This window comes from Hemicordylus capensis, chromosome 2 (genome assembly GCF_027244095.1).
Source record: "Hemicordylus capensis ecotype Gifberg chromosome 2, rHemCap1.1.pri, whole genome shotgun sequence".
NCBI classification, from domain to species: Eukaryota; Metazoa; Chordata; class Lepidosauria; order Squamata; family Cordylidae; genus Hemicordylus; species Hemicordylus capensis.
Window position 1 is genome coordinate 435,589 of NC_069658.1, and position 25,249 is coordinate 460,837.

At 58.8% G+C, this 25,249-nt stretch overlaps 1 protein-coding gene across 5 annotated transcripts in view; it reads left to right on the plus strand.

Annotated features, from left to right (window-relative positions):
* Window positions 1-1,404: 1,404 nt before the first annotated feature.
* NPR2 (natriuretic peptide receptor 2) overlaps window positions 1,405-25,249 on the plus strand; it is a 40,707-nt gene continuing 16,862 nt past the window's right edge. The window contains exon 1 of one of the 5 annotated variants that reach the window (XR_008317070.1): window positions 1,405-2,429. Coding sequence is in view for 3 of the 5 variants with exons in the window: in XM_053300016.1 (XP_053155991.1) it covers window positions 1,646-2,429 (784 nt within the window). In the remaining 2 variants the exon portion in view is untranslated. The remainder of the gene's footprint in view (window positions 2,430-25,249) is intronic. The other 4 variants (XR_008317071.1, XM_053300016.1, XM_053300014.1 and 1 more) reach the window with 4 other exon arrangements.

Genomic DNA, 25,249 nt, shown 5'->3' on the forward strand with positions numbered 1-25,249 from the left:
TTCCGTCGCCCAGTGCCGCAGGGGAAAGGCCTGGGAGGCAGCCGGGGGGGCGCAGCACGGGGGGGGGCGCCGGGGGGCAGGGCCCGGCAGCGCCAGGCTCTCCGACGGCTGCAGCAGGAGGGGGCCCCCTCCCCACCGCCTCCCCGCCTGCCTGCCTGCCAGCCCACCGAGCCCGCCGGCCGGGAGCCTTTTCCCTCCTTCCCTCCCTGCGACGGGACCTTGCGGGCTCTGCAGGGGAGAGCACTCTGGGGCGGGCAGATTCGACAGACGGGGGTGCCCGGCCACGCAGTCCCCTCCCGCCTGTCTCCCTCCCTTCACTCCTGAGCAGCCGCGGCGGGGTGGCCTCCTCAGGCGCCCCGAGCCCTCTGGCCGGTGACCAGGCAACCATCCGGGGAACTCCAGAGGGGAAGCGAAGCAGCCGGGTCAGGTGCCTCTCTCTGCCCCCCACCCGCCAGGGGCCGGCGGGGAAACAGCAGCAGCCTCCAGTCCTATCCATCCCGGCAGCAGCTGGTGAGGTTTGCGGGGCAGGCAAAGGCCTTTGACCTGGTTGCCAGCCAAGCGTCCTGGGTGGGGGGCTCTGTGGGGAAGTGGTGTATGCACTCCCACGCCAGCCCCCCCCCGCCCCGCCCCGCAGCAGGGGTGCATCTCCCTGCTGTGCAGACCTACAGCGAAGGACGCTTGAGGAGCAGATCCAGGCTTCGAGTTTTTTGGGGGGTGGGGTGGGGGTGGGAGGGAGACCGAATACACCTTTGGGGGCGGGCGGAGAAAACATGTCTTGGGGACTGAGGGGATGGGTGATCAGGTGGGGGGGGGGCTCCGCCCAGCTGGGCGGGGGGTCTGCGCTTTTGCTTTCCTGGGCGGCCAAGAGCTCGCGAATGCCCCCGTCATCCCCTTGAGGCTCTCACCGGGCAAGGGCTTGCCTGTCCTCGCAGATTCTCCTCCGCCAGCTCGGGACTCGACGGTCCACCAGCGCCCTCTAGAAAGAGAATGGCCGGCCGGTGCGGGCAGGCCGCCTCCTGCCCTACCCGAAGCCCGACCGGCGAGGCCGGCGCAGCCAGAGGAGGCGGCCCCGCTCGGAGAAGGGCTGCTGTGGAGAGACTGAGCCGCTCGGGCTCCTTGTGCCTCGGCAGGGCAGAGCAGCCGTCGATGGAGAGGCGGGGCCGCGAGGAAGGCCGCAGGATCCTGGGAGGCAGCGGCGGAGCAGCTCCCGGCTCTGGCCCCGCCAGCTGGCTGTGTCGGGGAGGGACGCGGAGCAGAGTGCCCTGCCCAGCCGCAGGAGCGATGGAGCCACGCCCGGGACCGCCGTCGCTCGGCCTGGTCCTGCGCCTGGCGTCGGTCGGAAGAGACGCCAGGGGGCGCTGCCCCCTCACGTCCTGCGCCAGCACTGGCAGAGTGTCCGGAGGGAGGCGCGGGGTGGGCGGCTGGGCCGGCCGCGGAGGGGGCGGCCCCTCCTGGGGAGCGCAGCGAAGCCCGTCCTACACTCGGGATCCGGCGGCGGCCGCAGCAGCAAACGGTGCGGAGCAGGCCAGCGCAAGGTAGCGCAGGAGGCGGCGGCGGCAGCAGCAGCAGCAGCGAAGGAGGCCCGCAGAGGCCGAGCGAGCGGAACCGAACAGAGAGATCCTAGCCGAGGGCGCCCGCCCCCTCCATGGCCCTCTCGCCGCCGCCGCCGCCGCCGCCGTTCCTGCAGCCGCTGCTGCTGGTCTTCTTGGCCCTGGCGCCCGCGTCGGCCTCACCGGTCCCCGAGGGCGCCAACGGCAGCACGGCCACGGCCACGGTGGTGACGGTGGCCCTGGTGTTGCCGCAGAACAACCCCAGCTACCCCTGGGCCTGGCCGCGCGTGAGCCCTGCCGTGCAGCTGGCACTGGAGGCGCTGGAGCCGGCCCTGCGGGCGGCCGGGCTGTCCATGCGCACCGTGTTCGCCACGTCGGAGCTGGACGGCGCCTGCTCGGAGTACGTGGCGCCGCTCAACGCCGTGGACCTGAAGCTCTACAACGACCCCGACGTGCTGCTGGGGCCCGGCTGCGTCTACCCAGCCGCCTCGGTGGCGCGCTTCGCTTCTCACTGGCGCCTGCCGCTGCTGACGGCCGGCGCCGTCGCCTCGGGCTTCAGCCACAAGAAGGACCACTACAGCACGCTGGTGCGCACCGGCCCGTCGGCGCCCAAGCTCGGCGCCTTCGTGGCCCACCTGCACGAGCACTTCAACTGGAGCACCCGCGCCGCCCTGCTCTACGTGGACCGCAAGACCGACGACCGGCCCTTCTACTTCACCATCGAAGGCGTCTACGAGGAGCTGCGCTACGCCAACCTCACCGTGGGCTACTCCATCTACGCGCCCCGCGGCGGCGGCGGCCAGGACGAGGAGGAGGAGGGCGGGGACGGCGGCGAGGGCCAGGACTCCGCCATCCCCTTCATCAAGGCCAACGGGCGAGGTAAGTCGGCTCTTCCCCCGCCCCGGCCGAAGGCAGCCAGGCCGCCGAATAGTGTGTGGGCGGGTGTCTCGCGCCCCCACGAAGGCCTAGCACCGCCCTCCCTCCCCCGACCCATTGAGTGGCGGCGCGCGGGGGTGGGGGTGGCCGGCGCTTTTTGCCCCCACCGCGGGAGGCCCCGGCGCGTGTCTTGGCGAGGTTGAGCAACGCGGGGCAGGGGCAGGGTTGTGACTCTCTCTAGACTGCCCGCCAAGTGTGGGCTTGTTGCCCGGCTGGCCTAGAGCTGGATGGGAATTTGCGGGGTGGGGCGAGGTAGAGGGAAGGGCGGGGGGGCTCTCCCTCCCCTCCCCTCCCCTCCCCTCCCCTCCTCCGGCATATGGCACTTAACGTTCCCCAGAGCTCCCAGGCGCTCTCCTAGCCCCTTCCCCCGCGAAGGCCTAGAGGGGGGCATCCTGGATCTGAAAGTCTGCGTACAAGGGGGGGGCACGAATATTAGCAGCTGTAAGTCACCCCCTCCCTACCCTGCCCCGCCCCGCCCCGCCGCACGGCGGCAGGAAGCAGCAGCGGCGGCGGGGCCCCGGGCAGGGGGAGAGGAGTGGGGCAGGCGGGGGGGGGGGGCGCAGCCCAAGGGCAGCCTGGCTGACACACTTCCATTATTGATGAGCGGCGTTTGGAGATCGATCCGATTCCGGGCGGCGGCTGCTGCTGCTCCATCTCGCGCGGCAGCTAATGGAGGCCGAGCCGCCGCCGCCGCTGCTGCTGCTGTGTCATTAGGACGGGTAAGGAGGCCGCCAGGGACGGCCAGATGGGCTGATGGAAAACCTGGCAGCCTTGCCCGCCCTTCTCCGGGGGAGAGGAGAAGGGGCCGTGGGCTGGAGGAGAGGGTCGCCGCGCGGGGCTCCTGCCTGCCCTAGACGGCTGCGCTTGGTGCCGCCGCCGGCGCCGGCGCGACCTTTTGGGAGAAGTTCCCGAAAGGAGCGCCGGCGCTGCGGGACAGTTTGGCGGCCGGGGCTGCTGCTGTCGCCTGTGGGGCAGGCTTGCCTTGGTGGCCGGGCGGCAGGCAGCAGAAGCAGGAGCCCCGCCGTGCCGCCGTGCTGGTCTGGACGGAGCCCCCCCCCCCCCGTGGGCAGTCCTGAGGCTGAGCCCTCCTCCGGGGTGACCAGCACGCAGCTCGGCTTTCCGACTTGCTCGTGGTGGCCCTTCCGCTGTAGGCCGCCTGGCCTGGCCACCCGCTTCCACAGCAGCCGGTTTCTTTTTCCTGCCTGTCCCTAGCTCGGTGCCCCCCCCCCACAGAGACACCCCAGTGGGTGACTGACCCTCCCCTGGCCATCCTGGGGTTGTTCTGGGCATGTGCAGACCTCCATGGTTGGTGCCCGCTTGACCCTTTGACATCAAGCTCCAGGCCGGCATAGAGAGCAAGGAAGTGCCCCTGCAGCAGGAAGCAGCAATTTCCAGGAATCTCTCTGTGCTGCTCCAAGATATGCCCCCGAGGCTTGCGCTGCCCTTGGGGACCTATTTCCAGGTGGCTCCAAGGGTTTCCTGGGGAAGGGGAGGTTTTCAAAAAAGGCTGCTTCGGGGCTGCATGGAGCAGTGAGTTGGGGCCTTGGGCTGGGCTGCTCTCTCGCTGCTGCTGCACCGGCGTGCCCTTGCCCCGTCTGGCAGCCACTACAGGCAGTAAACCAACAGAGGCACCAAGGCAGTGTTGGTGCAAAGTCTGCCTGCTTGGGGGGGGGGCACTTCCAGACGGGGTGCCTAGTCCGGGTTTGTCACTCTCTACGGGAAGGGGTTCACCTGGCATCGCCATGAGTCTGTGGTCAGCCTGCATCCCCCCCCCCGGCCTTTGCATCCTCCCATCTCTCCAGGGGCTTTTTCTTCTGAGAATGCTGCTCTGCCTCTCCGCACTTCTCCCCGTCCTTGTGTGTCTGCTGCTACCATTGGCGCTTGGGATCCTGCTGACAGCCTGCACAGCACCATGCTGGTGTGGAGGTTGCTTGCAGCAACTCCACCTGCAACCCAAAGAGAGCAGGGGCAGCTGGGGGTGCTCCATCCGGGGGGGGGGCTGGAAGGGCCCTGCGTTCCTGCTACAAACGCCACTCCATTTAAAAATCAAAAAATGGGGCAGCGGCACGGCCTCCCCCCAAACAAATCAGTGGTGGCTGGAAAGGAAAGGGTGTCGGTGTGCTCTGGCACAGGGGTGTGTGTGTGTGTGTGTGTGAGGATGGGGCTCTGGCCCCTGGTGGGTCACGCCCTCAAAACCAGCCTTCTCGGAAGGATGGAGCAGTCACGCAGCCAGCAGTCCAGACCACCTATCAGCATCGCTTGAGCAGCTAGAAGGAGTCAGATTTTCCACATTAACTGTGAGTTAATCTGAGGGGAAATCTAGGTTGACAAGGGCTAGCTGACCTTTCCTGTGTGACCCCCCCTCCCCCGGCCACGAGCGAGCGGTTCAGGTGTGGCCATCCTGGTCTGGAGGAACCCACAGGGGGCTCCCTTCCTGGGTCAAGGGCTTTGCTTCTGCCCTTGGTGCCCCCGGAGTCTCGGGAGTGCCAGTCCCAAATGCATTCGTAGCCCAGGCCTGGGAGGGGGCAGGAGTCCGCCATGAGGCCCAAGAGCAGCAACTTGGTGTGACTGCCGGAGGGTTGGGTTGGCCCCTCTCCTGTGTGGGATCTGGCCTCCTCTCGGGGGGGGGGGGTCTGAACATCAGCACAGCACCTCTGCAGTCACTCATTCATGCCTCTGTGTGTGTGGGGGGGCGATGTAGGGAATGTGCTGGGGAGGAGCTGGGCCGGTGTGTGAGTCTGGGGGGGCCTTCTCCAGAGCACTTCCCAGTGCCACTGTGGATCTGCCACATGTGCTTCCGCACTGCCTGTTTCGAGACTGCAGCCAGCAAGGTGCCGGCCACATTTCCGATGCCTTCTTTCGGATCGTATCCCTCTGTCTTAGTCCTCCAACGTTGCATGTGCGTTGTGAACAACAACAACAACAACCACCAGCTGTCTTTCCCTGCTGTCGGAGGGTTGCGCAAGCTATTTACGTTTTCAAAACCATTCTGCCAAGCCGAAGCATTTCCCTGCAGAACAGCCTGTCATCTGGAAAGTGCCCAGGAAAGATGCTGCGTGCGCCGCCACATCTGGGCAGCTCTCCCTGGCTTCTTGGGCTGCCAGTGAGGAGGGATGCTGTTCTGTGGGGCGGCTGCCTCAAAGAGGGCCTTCTGCATGGGGCTCTCCCAGCACCGGGGTGTGTGTGAGAGAGAGCGGGGGCGGGGGGGGGGGGAGGATATTAGCCGACTCTGTCCGGGAGCCTCCTCCTTCCTGTGGCTTTTCTGACAGGGAGCTGCTGCTGCTGCTGGGTGAGAGGGAGCTGGGAGCATTCCTGGCATTTCTCACTCCTTGAAGGTCAGTGAGAGGCAGCCTTTGAGGTCTCCTGACCAAGAGCTGCTGAGGGCCAAGGTGGGCTGCCGCTGCCGCCCCGCCCCCTGCCCCAATCCCCCCAAAGGTGTGTGTGTGTGGGGGGGGTTGGCTTGAGAGGAGGGCTCTGAGCTGCTTCTGCCCTTCCTTGAGCCCCATCCAGGCTCCAGCGGAGCAGCCTCCGAGCCGTCCTGGGCAGCTGGTGCTGGAGCTCCGGAAGGGGCCTTTTCCTCCCCTTGGAGGGCAGCGGGGGGGGGGCGCTCTGGCCCTGTGCCAGCCAGCCAGGGTTGTGCAGACAACACCTGGATCTGGGAAGCAGCCCTGCCCAAGCCCGGCCATCAGTCCGTCGAGTCAGGGGTGGAGCTGGGGGGTCCTCAGGAGCTGGGAGGCCCAGGCTCTCCTTTGAACCCATCTGCTCCATGAGAGTGACACCCCTGCATCTAGCCTAGGATGGTTTGCACTGATTGGCAGCAGCGTAGGCTTGCCCTGTCCTCCCCACCCAGAATTCAGGGCAGCCCCCCCCCCCGAGTTTGGCTCCTCCCCCCGGCTGATAAATTCCACCCAGATTTACATGGATTTCAAATGCGCTGCCCAGATGTTACTCTGGATCCAATCACATGAGAGGGCAGAGAAGGAGGGGAAAGTATACAAATCTGCCAAATAAATACATAAATGAAAATGCGAATTAGTTGCTGCCTAATTTGCATAATATGCGATCAGGCCACCTGGCTTTGGGAAGCTTGCCAATGGCCACCCTCCAGCAGCAGAGGCGCTCCAGAGGCGCCTTCAGACCGAGAAGGGTCTCTCCTCGCCCTGCCAGGGAATGCCAGGGAATGACCTCCTTCTGCAGGTCCAGCAGAGTCTCTCTGTTTGTTTGTTTGTTTTAACTCATTTGTGTTCAATAAATTAAAATGCAATGCTCAAAATGCAAGGCTCTGGGCAGTTTACAATAATACAATAAAAACAAATTAAAAAGGTTAAAACATTACAACAATTTAAAATATAAAACATTAAAACTATTAAAGCACAAATAAAACCATGTCTAATTAAAAGCCTGGGTGAACATATGCGTCTTGACGGCCCTTTAAAAAGTGGTCAGAGATGGGCAGGCTTTTATTTCAGCAGGGAGCACGTTCCAAAGCCTCTGGGCAGCAGCGGAGAAGGCCCGTCCCCGAGTAGCCGCCAGACAAGCCGGTGGCAACTGCAGAGGAACCTCTCCAGGTGATCTCAGTGGGCGTTGGGGTTCCTAGCCAAGAAGGCGTTCTCCTAAGTGCCCAGGGCCCAAGCTGTTTAAGGCTTTATAGGTTATAGCCAAACCCTTGTATTTTGCCCAGAAACTTCTCGGCAACCTTTAGACTTCCCTCAGGTGGGGCTGGACTCCCTGAGGTGCCTTCTCTGAGTTTCTGGGGCCACGAGAGGCAGAACATCTCTCCCCTCCCCTGGACTTGGTGTCCCGTTAAAGTCAAACCATAAGCGGCATTTATAAGCAGTTGATTGAAGTAAAGGGGAAATGGAGGAGGAGGAGTTGTCCTCCTCCCTCCGCTTTGAAAGCTGTGATGGTGGGAAGGTGGGAGGGGGAGGGAGGTGTGTGGACACCAGCATGCATTCATGCACGGGAGGAGAGCTGGTCTTGTGGGAGCAAGCCTGATTTCTGGGAAGAGCAGAAGGTCCCAGCTTTCCTCCCTGGCAGCAGCATCTCCCAGATAGGGCTGAGAGAGAGACTCCTGCCTGCAGCCTGGGAGAAGCCGCTGCCAGTCTGGGTAGACAATCCTGAGCCAGATGGACCAAGGGCCTGACTCGGGATACGGCCGCTTCCTCCATTCCCCTATGTGTGCATGTCCCTCTGCTCTGCCTTCCCAGCCCCTCGGCTGCCCAGGGGGAAGCTCCACTCTCTCTCTCCTTTTTGCCTGAGGACTTGTTCAGGCAGACTGCAGAACAGCCGGCCGGCCAGGATCCCATCTGGCGCTTCCCAGACGACACGCGACAACCGGGGTGAAAGGCTTTGGCTTCGCAGGCTTGGACTGAAAACAATCTCCAGAATCTCCAACTCCTACAACAGGACAAGGCAGCTACTTTTCTGCGATGCACATGCAGCTTTGTAGCACTAAATTGCAAAGAAACCCCCCTGGAAGAAGGCGGCATTGGCCATGTGGGCAGCAGCCCCTTGCTTCCAAGCCAGGACGTACGGAAGCGGCCTTAGCAGATCCGTCGGGAGTCTGGGGGGGGGTCTCGCCTGGAGAGCGCCCAGCCGGCCGCGGGGTTCTTGCTTGGGGGTGTCGGGGAGGAGCCTGGAGAGGACTGCAGGCTGCCCCGGCCGTGTGTGCCTCTGGAGCTGAGCAGGGCCGAAGGGGGCGGCCTGCAGCCCCTCGTCCAAGAGGCCAAGCCCAGGGGCTTTGTTTGGAGCAGGGAAGAGGGTGACCCTGGCGGTGAGTCTAGCCATCCTGGCAGGCACTCGCTCCGGCCGTGGGCTTTGGTGGCAGGCCCTGTGCGGAGCTGGCTGGGGCAGCAGAGGGTGCCCCGAAGGATGCCCTGAGGCCGGGGCTTCCCGCTCCTGCTTGCCATTGGCTTGGGAGTCGTCTCAGGAGGACCTGGGCCATGGGGAAGGCCCTGCTGCTCTGCCCCAGGAGGGCGGGGGAGGCTGCTCTTGCTCGCCTGCCCTTCTTCGCTGCTGCCCGCAGAGCTCCTCTTCTGTCCTGGAATCCAGGGGGCCTTTTCCAGCAGCCCTGCTTCCTTTTGGCCAAGTGCATCCGTCCGGTGCCTCGGACCACAAGTGATGGTCTCCTCCTTGCCGTGGAGGATGGTGGGAAAGGGCGGCAGTGGCAAGAGTGCCCCCTCCCAGCCTCGAGGGTCCTGGGGCTGTGGAGAGGCCCCAGGCCCCAGCGGTGAGCGTTCCAGAGAGGGGAGGGACGAGCCGCCCTCCGTCCCTGGGGGTGGCCACTCTGGGCTCCCCACGACTCTGGCCCTCCTGCTCTGCTCTCTGCGGCTGCAGCAGACCCTTGGAGGTCTGTCTCCAAGAATGCCGGTGGGGGGGGGGCTGGAGGGGTGACTCCCCTCCCCTCCTCTCCGTCCGCTTGGGAAGACCCACATGCTCTTGGGCTTGGCGGAAGCAGAAGTCCGAGCCCCACAGCCAGAGCAGGAACACTGCAAGCGCGGCCCGGGCAGGGTGCCCCTCCAGAGCCCCCGCCCCCACTCCCCCTTCCAGCCCTCCAACTTCGTACACGAGGCTCTCTCATGCCTCGATCCACCTCAGCTGTGCAAGTCGGTAGCTTTTATGAAACAAACAGCCCAGAGAGCTGAAATGAATTTGTCCTTCAAATCCTCCTCTGAGAATCTTGATGGTGACTGTCTGTGGTGGGGCTGTGTGTGTGTGCGCGTACACACACACACACACACACACACACACACACACACACACACACAGAGCTGTTGGGCAAATATCCAGCAGATCTTTGTTCTTCAGCATTTGGCATCCAAAGCGTTTGCAGTCACTGTCTCTAGTTGACAGTATCCAGAACGGCGCCACCCACATTTGAAGGTTCTGACAATGAACGTCCAGGAGCAATAAGGATGTGGCAGCTGATCTGGGATGTAGTCAATCTGATGTTTTTAATAATACTCTTTGGCAACAGTCAAATGTTGTTTTGATGTTAGATTTTGACTGAGAGATTTAAATGCTGATGCTGGAGGTCCAGCGTGCGCATGTGATGATGCCCCAAGAGTTTGCAGCTTTTTCCTTTGGCAGGTTAGAAGCCCCCCCCCCACTCATTTCTTTAGCGCTGAGAATGTGCCAGGCCCTGCACAGAAGGGATGTTGTGCTCCTGGCCGAGAAGGCATATGAAGCAGGGAGCAGTGGCAAGGGGGCGGGCGAGGGCGGGGAGCTAGCCCCAGAAAGCCCTGGCAAGGCTTTGGACCCAGAGCAGCAGCTGGTGCTGATCAGGGTGAGGCCAGCTGGGCTTGTGGGAGCAAGCAGGAGTTGACCCCTTTGCTCAGCAGCAGGTGGGTCAGCCCTGGTTTGCATTGGCATGGGAGGCTACAAGTGTGAGCACTGGAAGAGATTCCCCTTAGGGGAGGGGAAGAGCAGAAGGTCCTGAGTCCCCTCCCTGGCAGCAGCATCTCCAAGAGAGGGCGGAGAGAGACTCCTGCCTGCAACCTGGGAGAAGCCGCTGCCAGTCTGTGAAGACAAGACTGAGCGAGATGGAACAAGGGTCTGACTCCATAGAAGGCAGCAGCCTCTGTGCCCAGAGAGATTCAGTTGCTCACAGGATGCTGGACCGGCTTGGTCTGATCCAGCACTAGGACCCTTCTGATGTTCTTAGGTGAGCCTTGGAGGGAGGAGAGGAGAGGAGAGGAGCTTCATAAGATGGGAAGAGATGGGGCAGGAAGTGGGGTGGGGTCAAAGGAGGTGAGAGAGATGCTCTCCCAGGACTGCCTTGAGCCTTTGAGCCTCACCCTTCCAAGGGCTCTACATCCCAAACAGAAGAAAGTTAGAGCATTTTGCGGGGAGCATTTCACTAGACGTTTATTTTATTTTGGTGGACCATAATTCACATTTCATTACCAAGACGTTGTCTGGAGTACATTGTGCTCCCTCCCCCAATGTGTTTCCTGCTTCTGTTTTGGTAGCGGAAAGGCAGTGCACTGGCCCCAGGTAGGGGGGAGATGAGGGGGGCGGCTCTGTGGAGGATCTATCCTGCTGGAGCAGCAAGAAGGGTGGTGGGAATGGAAGCTCCTGGCCCCGAGATGCAGAAGCAGACCGAGCTGTGCAGAGAGCAAAGAAGGGCGAAGTGGGGCAGCCCACAGCAAGGTAACTGGGTTCCCACCTGCCCCCATGGGAAGGACAGTCCAAGCCCCCGAAGGACTGCCTTGCTTCAAAATATGCTGGGCATTCTCTGCTGTGCAACCCGAGCAGAAGTGAGGGCGGTCCGGGTGTCCTCGAACACTCCAAAACACCACAAGGGAGAGGGGAGGGGAGGGGGGCCGGCAGGGGGAGCCCTCACTCCCCCCCCCCGGCACTTTTCTTCTCCCTGGAGAGTGGGGGCCTGGACAGAGAGGCCACCCCCCTCCCTTTCTCCTGGCATCTTGACTCTGCCCTGTTTGGCCACCCCGCTCCCACTGGAGTGGGTGAGTGGTTGTGCTTGGAAGCAGGTCTCTGATTCGAGAGATGCAGATACGGCTTTCCAACACTTGTCTGGCTGCTGCCAGGGCTTTGGAGGACAATGGCTACTAGTCACGGGGCTACTTGCAGTCTCTGTCCAGCTGGGGGCTGCAGAGCCGGGAAATGCTTCCAGGGTCAGACTGGCCCCCCCCCCGCCCCGCGCTGCCGCCCTGCCTGGAGAGCAGAGCGGTGGACAGGGGCAGCCCTCCGGCCTGGGCCCAGCATCCTCCGTGGTGGCGGCCCATTGCTGGCTGCTGCTGGTGGCGGGTGCAGGCTGGGGAGAGTGCAGGGGGCTTGGGCTGAGGGCGCTCTGGCTCGGAGGCCCGCTGACTGGCAGTCTCCGGCTCTAGGCCTGGGGTGTGGGGCTGGCCCTTCTGCCTGACCCTCCGCTCCTGCTGCTCCGGGACTGGGACTGCAAGTCTCCTTCGGAGTCCATTTGAGATCTTTGGAAGCACCCCCCCACCGCCACACACACACACACACAGTCACACACACACTGGACTGTGTCTTCCAAATTCTAGCTTGTCTCGGTGTATTTCCGGGTTTTAAAAATCCTGGTTTTAAGCAAGTTTAAGAACACCACAGCAAATGCCAAGCGGGAGAGGTGCTGACTAGAGTCTTTACATAATCATTGACATGACAAGAGGAAAACACTCTTTAGGAATGCAAATACGGTAGAACAGCCTTGCTTAGATGCAAAGAGTGGGAAATCCAGTTTTCAGGCAGCAAACTCTCTGAAAGTTATAGCTACAAAACCTCTGTGTAGGCTCAAGTTGACTTTTTTGAACAATATTAGTCTGCTTGCTTGAGGTTCGGGCTGCTTACAAAAGAGGTTTTAGAACTGAGGTAAAGCCCACCACGCATGTGTTGGAACAAAGGGAAGAAATCTGTTTGTGTCTACAAATGCTCCCCATCCAGGACAGGAGGATTTGAAGGCAACAGTGTGTCCCTCCCCATGGAGCTCACACAGAGGCATATCTAGGGGAAATAGTGCCTAGGGCAAGCACTGAAATTGCGCCCCCTGTCCAAGCATCTGACACCCATCTTTCAGATAACTTTACCATAGTATCAGCTGAAAAATACAAGTCAAGCTCGCTAATCTTTTAATATTTCAAAAACTATTTAGCAGTGGATGTAGCCAGACCAAAAAATGCTGGGAAACTAGAAATTTCAGTATGCTGGAGCTCATGAAATACCCAAATACTATGTGGAGGTGTACTTGGAAAACTAAACAGAAGTGCCTGTCTAATTCTCTACTATGCATTGTAGCATCACTATTACATAAGTTTTAAAAATAAATGGAGAATTTGACTTTTCCCAGATACTCTGAAAATAATTAAAGGATATGCAGAGTAAACTGTGTCACTGCTTGGAATATATTCTAGTCTTTCAGAAAGACAGTTAAAATGAGAGAAAGAGAGCAAGAAACTTCCAGTGGGCCTTAATACTAAGGATTTCACACCGATTCAAAGACAAACTCACCATTAATAGCCATATTATTAAGACATCACATTTAACTCACTTATCACAAGAAGCAAAGTAAGAGCAAATGAATACAATTCTAGCACATAAACTTCAGCTCATTATTCACAATCCCTGACACTCTGTACATAGTGTCAAACTGAATATGTGTACAATGACTTATATTATATTAATTTTTTTAAAAAAGTTACTTGTAGCCCCTTCTGGGGGCTTCCCAAAGGCTGTGGGGGGCATGCAAAGGTCCCCCCTCTCCCTGTTGGCCTCTAGGGCCTCACAGAGACCATTTGAGCATGTGCGATGGCCATTTAAAATATATATATATATATATATATATATATATATATATATATATATATATATATATATATATTAAAAGGCCACTGAAAACAAAATGGCTACCGTGCATGCTCAAATGGGCTCTGCGTGGCCTGGCATGGCCTAGGGCCTCACAGAGGCCATTTGAGCATGCACAGTGACCATTTTGTTTTCAGCAGCCATTTTTTTTAATTTTTCGATTTTAGAAAAATGGCGCCCCCCCTTCAAGTGGCGCCCGGGGCACGTGCCCTGCCTGCCCCACCCTAGATATGCCCCATAGCTCACAAACACACACACCCTCTCTCTTGCCATTGGCTAGAAGGAACACATGGAGGCATGCCATGTGCACCGGCACCAAAAGAGTTGAGCAATTATAGGCCAGTTTCCAACCTCCCATGGCTGGGCAAGGTAATTGAGAGGGTGGTGGCCTCTCAGCTCCAGGCGGTCTTGGAGGAAACTGATTATCTAGACCCATTTCAAACTGGTTTTTGGGCGGGCTATGGGGTGGAGACTGCCTTGGTCGGCCTGATGGATGATCTCCTCCAATTGGCAGTTGACAGAGGAAGTGTGACTCTGTTGGTCGTTATGGATCTCTCGGCGGCTTTCGATACTATCGACCATAGTATCCTTCTGGAACGTCTGAGGTTGTTGGGGGCGGGAGGCGCTGTTTTACAGTGGTTCCACTCCTACCTCTCTGACAGGTTCCAGATGGTGTCGATTAGAGATTGTTGCTCTTCAAAATCTGAGCTTAAGTATGGTGTTCCTCAGGGCTCCATACTCTCTCCAATGCTTTTTAACATCTACATGAAACTGCTGGGAGAGATCATCAGGGGATTTGGAGCTGGGTGTTACCAGTATGCTGATGACACCCAGATCTACTTCTCCATGTCAGCTTCTTCAGAAGTTGGCATATCCTCCCTAAATGCCTGCCTGGAAGCAGTAATGGGCTGGATGAGGGAGAATAAACTGAAGCTGAATCCAGATAAGATGGAGGTACTTATTGTGTGGGGTCGGAACTCTAGAGACGATGTTGATCTGCCTGTTCTAGACGGGGTCACACTTCCCCAAAAGGAACAGGTTCGCAGTCTGGGAGTACTTCTGGATCAACGTCTCTCCTTGGTTTCTCAGGTTGAGGCGGCGGCCAGGGGTGCTTTCTATCAGCTCCGGCTGATACGCCAGCTGCGCCCGTTTCTCGAGATCAATGACCTCAAAACAGTGGTACATCTGTTGGTAACCTCTAGACTGGACTTCTGTAATGCGCTCTACGTGGGGCTGCCTTTGTATGTAGTCCGGAAACTTCAGTTGGTTCAGAATGAGGCAGCCAGGTTGGTCTCTGGGTCATCTCGGAGAGACCACATTACTCCTTTGTTGATGGAGTTACACTGGCTGCCAATAGGTTTCCGGGCAAAATACAAAGTGCTAATTATAACTTATAAAGCCCTAAACGGCTTAGGCCCTGGGTATCTAGGAGAGCGTCTTCTTCGCTATGAGCCCCACCGGCCGCTGAGGTCACTTGAGGAGGTCCGTCTCCAGTTGCCACCAACTCGTTTGGTGGCTACACAGAGACGGGCCTTTTCGGCTGCTGCCCCGAGATTGTGGAATGCGCTCCCTGCTGAGATACAATCCTCCCCCCCATCTCTGGCAATTTTCAGAAAACACCTGAAAACCCATCTCTTCAGCCAGGCTTTCTCAGCTTTTTAAAACTTGTTTTTAAATAGTTCTGAATATTTAATTGTTGTTTTATGATGTTTTTAATTGTTAATCATTGTTTTATGCTTTATAATTTTTGTTTTAATGATTAATTGATTTTAATGGTGTTTTAATGTAAACCGCCCTGAGCCTTTTGGAAGCGCGGTATAAAAGTTTCAAAAACAAACAAACAAACAAACAAATAAAAGCAAACCCAAGAGCAGAGGGGAGGGGCTGTTTGCCCCATGCCGGGCGCGTCATGCAAAGTGGCTTTGCTCAGCATTTCCCTCGGGAGCTGGGAGCCATGTGTGGGGAAGATCCGGGCAGCCTGCAGCTTCGGGGGAGGTGGGCAGCCTCCAGATGCCAGTTGCTGGGGGGGAGCAGCTCTTGGCCTCCTGGCTCCAGCAAGAGGAGGGGGCTGGGGGAGATGGCCCCCCTTGGGGATGACCCAGCAGCCAGGCCTTCTGGCGAGGTGAGTGGGTGGGGTGGGAGCTCCCTTGGCAAGAGGGGGGCTGTGCCCTGGGTGGGCCTCAGTGGGGCGCTTGTGCCTGTGTGCAGAAAGCCAGCTTTGGGGGTCTGGCAGCCCCAGGAGGGCAAGCAGCACCTGTGGGGTGGTGCCGTGTGGCTAGCAGGAGTGAGTGGCCAGCCAGGCCTCCCTCCAAGGCTTTGCCTGCTGCCTGCCTGGGCACAAGGGCTCCTTTGCCTGGCCCAGGCGGCAGCAGGGCTTCTGCCTGCCCTGCCCGAAGGGGACCTGCTGGGTGGGCTTGGGCTGGGCTTGCCCCTCTCCATCCGGGTGCAGGGAAGTGGGAGGGGGGCCATCCTCCTGGGCCAGGACGGACCCTCTCCCTCTTTCCTGGAATTGGAGCAGCCCAGCGGGGGCCCTCTGTTTCCAATGACAGAGCCAGCCAGGCAGGAGGTGCTGGGATCCAGGAACCTGCACATTCTTTCAGCAGAACCACAAACCTAGGCGTGTTGTTTTGCTGCTGCTGCTGCTGCTGCTTGTGCCAGGGCGCTGCTGGCAGCTGGACCCAGGCTGGCCGTGGTGGCACCCAGGCTTCCCCAGCTCTCAGCCCCACTGGTCTCCTGCCCCTCCAGCCGCCCATGGGGGACCCAAACCCCTCTCCCTTTGCCAGGCCACAACCCTTTAAGGCTCTCTGTGATGCAGAGGGGCCAGCCGCGTGAGTGAGGGCTGCCCGTTCACCCGCCTCCAAAAGGGGGGCTGGTCTTTGGGAGCAACTCAAGGCTTGACTCTGGGCATGTGGGAGGAGGGGGAGGCTCCCAAGGGCTGAGCTACGGGGACCTCCTCCTAGGCCTCCCAGTGAGAGGGTGCCGTGAGCCCCTGGGCAGCGGTGGGTGTGGAGGCTCTCCCTAGGCAGGGGCAGGCCCCCCCCCCACTGTGCAGAGGGGCTGGTGGGTTGCCGGGGGATGGGCGTGTGAGCGGGCGGGTCGAAAGGGCAGCCCCCGAGAGCGGCAGCCCCCTGCCCGCCTCAGCCTCTGGACCACAGCGGCTCATGTGCCGGGGGGGGGGTCCTCTGGGGTGAGAGGAGCCCGAGTCGCCCGTGGCCAGGCCTGTGGCTGCCGTGCAGCAGGCCCCTGCCCCACGCACTTCTGGGGGCTGCCAGAGGCTGCTGCCGGTTGCAGGTCTCCCCCTGCTCTCCCCACACCTGCAGCCACGAGTGGCAGGAAGGGCTGGGCTGTCCTTCTGCCCCTTCCAGTCCAGAGCAAGAATGCCCCCGAGCCAGACCGTGCCCGGAGGAAGCACTGAGTGGACCCGGCAGAGGGCAGCTGGCCCTTCCTGCCACCAGTGGCCAGGTCCCTGGGAAGAGCCCCTGCCTGCTTGCCTGCAGAAGGCTCCCAGCCCCCTCCCTGGCAGCAGCAGCAGCATTGCCAAAATAGGGCCGGGAGAGACTCCGGCCTGCCGCCTGGGAGAAGCCGCTGCCAGTCTGTGCGTAGACAGTCCTGAGCGAGATGGACCCAGGGCCGGACTCCGTAGAAGGCAGCTTCCTGTGCTCCTGTACGATGATGCCATATGCAGGGGGTGTGCGCAAACCGATACGGGGAGGGGGCCGCCAGCCCGAGCCTGCCCCACCGCGACCAATGAGCTCCCTAGGCCCCTGCATGTTCTAGTCAACACGCGGACCATCGGTGTGCTCTGTGTGTGTGTGTGTGTGTGTGTGTGACTCTGTCTGCACATGCCGTCATTGACACGCGGCGTCCGGCACTCTCCATCCGGGGGGGGTCGGGGGTCTGAGACCAGGAGACCTGCACAGTCCCGAAGGCGGCTGGGGGCGGGCAGCCATTCACACCCAAAGGTGCCGGTGTGTAAGGGCAGCTGTGTGGATGTGCAACCGAATGGCTGGCGAAGGCATGGTAGGCCTCTGGCCTTGGCGTGGGGCCCGGCCCAGGCCCAGCAATGCCCACCCGCCCCATGAGTAGCGCTACGGGAGAGCCCCGCAGGGAAGCGGCCGGTCAGAGAGCAGCGGGGCGAGAAGGAGGCTCTCTCCTCGCCGGCCGGGACCCAAGTCGGGGGGAGCTGTGGCAGAGACCCCGCTGGGGGCCGTCACGGAGGGGCCCCTCCCGTGGGCTAGAGGACCCACCCCTCGCCCACCCAGCATTTCAGCGCAGCGGTCTGGGTCTGGGGAGTGGCCCCGCTCAGGAGGCCGGGTCAGGGCGTTCCGGGGCAGAGAGCTTGCCAGTGGAAGCTGCTTTCCAGACCACACACGGCGGCGGCAACAGTGTCGCTGCCGCTGCTGCTGCTGCTGCTGCCCACTCAGGGTGCTTCCCTCCTGCTTGGGATGCGACACGGCAGGCAGTCGCTGTGCTGTCAGCCAGGTGCCCATCATCCCATTCCCAAGGCCGGTTTTGGGATTCTGGCCTTGTGGTTGGGTCCTTCCATGCTGCATGTGCGTCGCAAATCAACAGCTGTCATTTCCCAGTGTAGGAGGGCTGCGCAAGCCACTGGCGTCTCCAAAATGATCCTGCCAAAGAAGCCTTGTCCTGCTGAGCAGCCTGTCCTCTGGAAAGGGCCAGCTGCCACTGCAAGGCAGCTGGGAGGGAAGGCGGGACTTCGCTGAGAGCCCAGGCGGAGGAATCGGACCTCGGAAATCAGTTTTGGGAAGCAAGCGTGGCAACAGCAGTTCTGTCCCTAGCAGGAGGGCAGCAGGGAAACAGCCAGATCCCTGGTGGCTCTCTTCTCTTCTCTTCTCTTCTCTTCTCTTCTCTTCTCTTCTCTTCTCTTCTTATTTATTTTACATAGACACATAGGAAGCTGCCATAGACTGAGTCAGACCCTTGGTCCCTCTAGCTCAGTATTGTCTACCCAGACTGGCAGCGGCTTCTCCAAGGTGGCAGGCAGGAGTCTCTCTCCCAGCCCGATCTCATTGGAGATGCTGCCAGGGAGGGAGCTTGGAACCTAAATGCTCTTCCCAGAGCGGCTCCATCCCCTAATAAGGGGAATCTCTTCCAGTGCTCACACTTCTAGTCTCCCTTTCATAGGCAGCCAGGGCAGACCCTGCTTAGCTAAGTGGACAAGTCATGCTGGCTACCACCAGACCAGCTCTCCCCTGGTCTGGTGGTGTCCTCTGGCACACATTTATAGACCGCCCAAAATGCAAGTCTCTGGACGGTTCATCTTGGCTGCCCTCTTCTTCTGCACCTTCTCCAGTTCTATCATCTCCCTTTTGGGGGAAGGTAACCAGAACTGCTCCCAGGTGGCTGCACCATAGAGATCTGTATAAAGAAAGGTATGATCATATTAGCCAATTTGTTCTCAATGTTCCTTGGCCCAAGATGCCGCGGGTGACTCAGAGGCTTCTGGCCCTGTAAAAACACCTATATGTGGAGTCCCTTACCCACGATCAGTGGGTGCGCTGGTCTCCCTTACAGCCACCTGACCTCTTTCACTGGCTACTCTGCCCTCCTTGGTTCTTTGCCTAGTCCGGGGCTTGACAGAGTCCAAACAGTCCGAACGGTAATCTGAGGGATAGTGTCTATCAATGCCGGGGTCTCAGAGCCAATCTCCATGAGAGGAGGACTCGTCCTCTACATAAGAAGAAGGTCGTTCAGGGATACGGTATCGATCCGCGTAAACAGGTTCCTGGCGATGCCATTCTCTTCCGGGCCTGTATTCGGAGGAGCATTCTTCCGAGTCCCAACGTGCGCTCCGATCCCTAAGAGGGAGATGCTTCATGCACCGCCTAGGAGACGAATGACATCGAGGCAGCCATGATGCGTTCACGGCCGGCTTGTCCGGTGAATAGGGTTCCTCTTCAGAAGTAGCGTCTCCTTGCTCGGCAGTTGCTACCGACAGTTCCTGACCCACATGGGTACGGTCAGGAGTCAGGTTAGGAGACACCTCAGCCACCTGGGAGCTAGGCCGGTGAGGGAAGGAAGAGCTCAGTATTGGAGGAGCCAGTACCACGGCCAGGTGACCTTGGGACGAACCCTCTGGAGTTCCGGTTCAATCTCTGGCACAAAAACCTACCCTGGAACTGCCAGCGGAGCCAGGCGGCTCGGTACCAGACGCTTTGGAAAGCCCAATGGATTCCCCTGTTGTCCCGCTGGTGTAGGCCCCGGACTCTTTGGCACCTCCTGAGTCGGACAGTGAGAGCGCACTTGGCTCTCTGGGCTCAGATGCTGTTTCCCTGGGGTCTTCCCCCTGGACCATCACTCAGACCCTAAGCCCGCATCTCCATCAGAGGACCTTAAACAGTCCTCAGCCTATGTGGCCCGCATGGCCTCTGCCTTGGGTGTGAGCCTTGGTGTGCAGCAGAAAGGGGAACTGGACCCTTTATTCGGCTTTATGGATGTGGAGGCTAAGATCCCGGCTTCTCTGCCCCTTCACACGGCACTGTTGGGAGTCATGGGAGGGCAACTCTCTCCCAACCCAACAGGTGCTCGGAGAACTTCTACAGGGTACAGCTGCAGGATGATGCGGCTTTCTTAAAGAACCACCCCACCCCACCCCTGACTCCCCTGCACTGGAGGCATCCCTGCAGAAGTCCAAAGGCTGCAGCCATTCTGCACCCTGGGATGAGGAGGGCAGGAGGTTGGACTCCTTTGGGAGGTGGCTCTACTTGGCTTCGGCTCTCCACTTGTGGGTAGCCAATTACCAGGCCTAGAATGCCAGGTACAACTACTTTTTGTGGGAGAAGGTGGCCCCCTTTTTGGATCTCCTGCCACAGGACAAATGTGATCCGGCAAAAGCCTTTCTCTGCGAGGTAGTGCAGGTGGCAAAACAAGAGATCTATACTCGGCTAGACACTCTGTGGAGGGTGCAGCCAAAGTGATGGCCACGTCCGTGGCTCTCAGGAGGCATGTCTGGCTGTATCCATCCAGTCTGACCTATGAGGCCCGGGCTAGGATTGAAGATCTTCCCTTCCAGGGTGGAGCAAATGGATGACACGCTCACACTATGGAAGGTGCAGAAGCTGAGGAGTATGGCGAAATCGATGTCCTACTCTTCTTCTGCCCCTAAGCCGCAGAGGCCGTCCAGGTTGTCCCCTTATCGATAGGCAAAAGCCCCTGCGCAGCAGCAGTCTTCATGGGGACATTCCTTTCACGGCCACAAGTTCCAGCCTCGATATAAGTCCAGGTTCCAACCTAGTAAACCGACCTTTCAGAAACAGTGTCTGAACACTTTTCAAAAGAAGCAATGACTGTTGGCCCTTTTGGACTCACCTGGCTCCCTTTGCGGTGAATCGGGACAAGGTGACTGCGGGTCCTCAGTGGGTCCTCACGGTCGTACGTTTGGGCTACGCTCTCGAGTACTGCAGGACGCCACCTGTGTCCGGTGTTGTGACTACTCCGCCGACTCCGGAGTTGGACAAGGAGGTCTCCGCTCTGCTCTCCAAGCATGTGAAAGAAAGGGTCGCAAACGGGGAGAGCCCCGGTTTTTATTCCTGGTACTTTATTGTTACGAAACCAGACGGCAGTCAGCATCAGAGCCCTGAACAAACACCTTGTGCACAGGCATTTCCGAATGTTGTCGGTACCGACTATTCTGGCCCTCCTAGAAAAGGACATGTGGATGGTCTCCTGGACCTGAGAGACGCATACCACCCTGTCTCGACGTGCCCCCAGCATTGCCGCTTCCTGCCTTTCCAGATAGTGGGGATCCCTTACCAATTCAAGGCCTTGCCATTGGGTCTCACGACCACCCCGAGGGTTTTTACAAAACGCCTGGCCCCAGTTGTGGCCTTTCTGCAGAAACAAGGGATGCAGATCCTACCTTGCCTGGGCGATTGGCTGATCCTGGCGAGTTCCAGGCAAGCTGCCCTGGAGGCGCTCAGCACGGTCATCGATACTCTGCAGAGCAGGAGCGTAGCTAGAATTGAGCAAAAGGGTTCAAAGAACACGGGCCCCCAGCTCCTGAGGGCCCTCCAGCTCCACCCCTCCCTGTTTTCTTCATCATCTCCCTCACTGGGGGGGGGCTGCCAGAGAGTGGGATGAACACGGGCCCCCTCTCCCCTCGCTACGCCCCTGCTGCAGAGCCTGGGCTTACAAACCAATTCTGAGAAGTCCCAGCTAGATCCTGTCCGCAGGATACAGTTTGTAGTCTGGAGAAGGTCTTCCTCCCAGAGGCCCGCATAGGAACGCTTGTACGTCTGGCCTCCGCTTTCCTGGCCGGAGGTGCACAGACCATGCATTTGGTAGAGCACCTGTTGGGGACATATGGCTGCCACCACGTACGTGCTTCCACATGTGCGCCTTTGGATGCTCATCATTCAACGGTGGTTCCTGGATGTGTTTGACCCTCTTCAGGACTCGGCTTGTTTGGAGCGCATGCCTCCTCGACAGGTGTGGGAAGTCATGGCATGGTGGGTCGACACTCGTCATCAGGAACTCACCCCCCCCCACCTTCCAGGCTTCCCCGCTGTGCTGGGTGATTGCAACTGACACGTCGGAGCTAGGTTGGGGCACTCATTTGGGCAATTTCTACCTGAGCGGCCATTGGACGTTGACGGAGAAAGGTTGGCACATCAATTACTTGGAATTGTTGGCCATATTTCATGTCCTCAAGGGTTTCTTGCCCGCATTTGCGGGTTGCTCGGTGACGATCCAGACATACAATACAATGGCAAAAGCCTATATAAATCGGCAGGGAGGCACAACCTCGAGGAGCCTTCTGTTCTTTTTGCTAGACCTGTGGCATTGGTGTGTGGCACATGCGATGACACCACATGAAGTCTACATCCAGGGGACCCTGAATGTCCAGGCAGACCCGTTAAGCAGACTGACAACGGTCTCCCACGAGTGGTCCTTGACTGGGGTGTCCTCCGGGGCGTATTTGCAGTGTGGAGTGCTCTGGCTCTGGATGTCTTGGCATCTCGGGACAATGCTCCGTGTGCCCTCAGGAGCGGGGGCGGTGAGGGCTCTTGGGGCGATGCTTTCATCCTGTCCTGGACAGGCCCCCTCCTTTACCTGTTTCCTCCGTTTCCCCACATTCCAAGGGTTCTGTGCAAACTGAGGGAGGACTGCGCCAGGGACATCCCGATAGCCCCCTGGCAGCCCAGGAGGCCTTGGTTTGCAGCTCTGAGGCGACTGGCAGTGACTTGGGTGAACCTCCCTGCTCTGCCTTGCCTGCTGTCGCAGGAGAGAGGTCGGGTGCTCCATCCAGACGTTCAGTCCCTGCACTTGACGGCCTGGAAGATCCTACCGACTTCCCGGTGAGACTCAGAGGCATTCTGTTTGCGGCTAGAAAGCTGTTGATGCGGAAGTCGTATGGACATAAGTGGAGATGTTTCTGTTCCTTTGTGTCTCAGAATGGGTTTGATGTGCTTAACCTGTCTGATCAAAATGTTTGTACCTATTTGCTATCTCTGAAAGAGTCTGGTCTAAAGCTATCCTCTCTCAGGGTACATTTGGCGGCCATTGTGGTGCATTTGCCAGCCCCCCAGGTTTCCTGGTGTAAGGACCCATTGGTTAAAGGTTTCCCGAAGGGTTTCTCCCACATTTTCCCAGATGACCCTGTGATGTCACCAGCCTGGGACCTGCCGGTGGTTTTAGTGGGACCACTTCGGGCTCCCTTTGAGCCTTTGGCCTCGACTGACCCCCGTCTCCTGACGTGGAAGGTGGCCTTCCTGGTGGCAATCACCTCTGCTAGGAGGGTGAGTAAATTGCGGGGCCTGAGAGTTGATCCACTGTACCTACAGTTTCACAAGGACAAGGTGGTTCTCCAGCCGATGTCAAATTCCTTCCGAAGGTGGTTTCTGTGTTTCATCGTTCCTTGCCACTCACTTTGCCCGTGTTTTTCCAAAACCCTTCCTCTGCTGCAGAGTGCAGGTTGCATCGTTTGGACGAGGTCAGCAGCATGGAGGAAAACTCCTTCTCTGTTTGTTCTGTATGATGGACCCCGCAAAGGTCTACAAGTTTCTGCTTAGTCCCTGTCTAGGTAGATCATTTCTGCAATTGAACTTTGCTACAAATTAGCACATAAACAGTTGCCCGAGACCATTAAGATGCATTTGGTTAGGTCCATGGTGGCCTCTGATCATGCGGTCCTTTTGGACACTATCTGTCAAGCAGCTACTTGGGCTTTGCCCCATTCCTTTATTCGTCATTATGCTATTGATGCCGGGGCACAGAATGATGCTAGGTTTGGCAGGACTGTCCTACAATCCATTCTCAGTTGATGTATTTCATTTTTGAAATAAATACTTCTGGCAGACTACATATTGTTTCCGTTTGTTCCCTCCTCCTTGGGTGCTAGCTTGTTATGCACCCATTGGTGTAGAAGACAGAGACCACGTCGAAGAACTGCAGGTCGCTTCCCTGTCACCTTGATTCTCCTCGTGGCCATCTGTCCTTTTACATGCCCTCCAGTCCTCCTCGCTGGGTCTACTGAAGGCGGACTCCGTGACTGAGGGGATAAGGAGTGACGCAGCTGCATATAGCCGCTGGGGGCAGGGTTCCCACCCAAAGCAGGAGAACTGAGCTTGCTAGGTTCCGACGAGGTCTCTGCGCAGGCTCATAGCCCATTGGTGTCAAAGGACAGATGACCACTAGAAGAACCAAAGTTACAGATAAGCAACCTGTAGTTCCCATATTCTGGGAAATACGCCAGTGGAGATTCGAACCAACAGCCTCCTGCTCTCTGGGTAGGTTGCTTCCCTGCTGCACCATTAGGTGTCTACTGTGGTAATTGAAGGTCACCCATGATTAGAGCCCTGCCTCTCCTTGACCCCCTCCCTGATTTCCTGCTGCAACTCTCAGTCACTGTCAGCGCTTTGATCCGGAGGGCGATAGCACGTCCCCAGGAGCACGTTCCCGTCCAGGCCTTGTCTTGTCACCCACAGGGTTTCTGTGGAGGACTCGGGTCTTTGTTGGTTTTCTGGCTTGTGAGCTTCTATCCCTTCTTTAACACACAGTGCTACTCCACCTCCAAGGCGCCCCTCCCTGTCCTTTCCGTAGAGCTTGTATCCAGGAATAACCGTGTCCCACTGGTTCTCGCCGTCCCACCAGGTTTCCGTTATGCCCACTAGATCTCTGTTTTTTCACTAGCAAGCAAGCATTCTAGCTCGCCCATCTTGGCTTGGAGGCTTCTGGTATTGTAAGCATCTGTATGCTAGATCTTCCTCTTGGCCATTTGATCTCTTGGACCAGCTAGCACATCCTTCTGCCTGCTTTTTATCAGGTTCTACCCTGTCCTTTTCTGGTTTATCTGAGGCGTTTACAGCCTCGCACCTTAAGGGATGGCATTTGCCGAACCGGATACTGCCCAGCTCCTGTTGGCTGTTTCAAAAGCAGCTCAGACCTTTCTGATGTTAAGCGCCAGCAGTCTGGTTCCATCTTGGTTCAAGTGGAGCACGTCCCTTTTGTACAGGCCTTGCTTGCCCCAAAATGTGTCCATACTGCCCAGCTCCTGTCGGGTATCCTCCTGGCGTACTGCCCACCAAGGAAGCTCTCTGCAGCTGCCAGCTCTGTCAGGCAGGTGGACACACCACCGGTTGTGCACTGGAACATCATGTCACCCGCTGCCTTTGGTGCTGGCGATGAATCTCAAGGCCAGACCGCAGAAAGGGAGGGCGCGAGATCCATCTTGACTGCAGCCGGACGGGGCTTGGCCTTGTTGCCTGTTGAATGGCACAAGCTGGACTATGGATTTCTGGTTAGGGTACAAACAAACAAACAAGCAAACTCTATTTGTTAGTCGCCCCGTAACAAATTCTTCTCTGGGTGGTTCACAACAGAACAGACGCTCACCGCAGATGCTCCTAGCATCAGCGCTCCGTTTCTGCCCTTCCCGAAGCGTCGTCCGGCTGGGTCAGGGTCCGGCAGCTCCTTCGGAACAATCTCGCCCTGCCTTCTGCTTCTGCCAGCTGTCTCAGCCACCCTAACCCTAACCCTAACCCACCCCAAGCGCCCGGAGGGCAGCTTCCGTCCTCTCCCAGCAGCCTCTCTGCAGAGGCAGCTGGCCTCTGGGCTTGGAGGTGCCATGTGGCTAGCCTAGCTGAGTGGGCGGCCAGCCCTCTGGGACCCCCTCGCCTGAATCGGGGCCTGCGCTAGCATCAGATGCCCTCGCTTCACAGGGGCAAGCCGATGGGGAGGGAGGAGCTGAGGCCTGTCCTTTTGCCAGCTGCTCCTTGCTGCGTTTCTTCTGAACGTTCACCGTTCGCTTTCCAGGGGCTGACAGGGGGGTGCGCGGCCTCCCACCGCCCTCACGCTCGCCCTGGGGAGGCGGCGGCGGCTGTGGAGTCCTCCTGAGGCAGTGCCGGGGCTGCTCAGAAGACGCCGTTGTGCATTGCAGCGCATGGAGCACGCCGTCCACCCTGCCA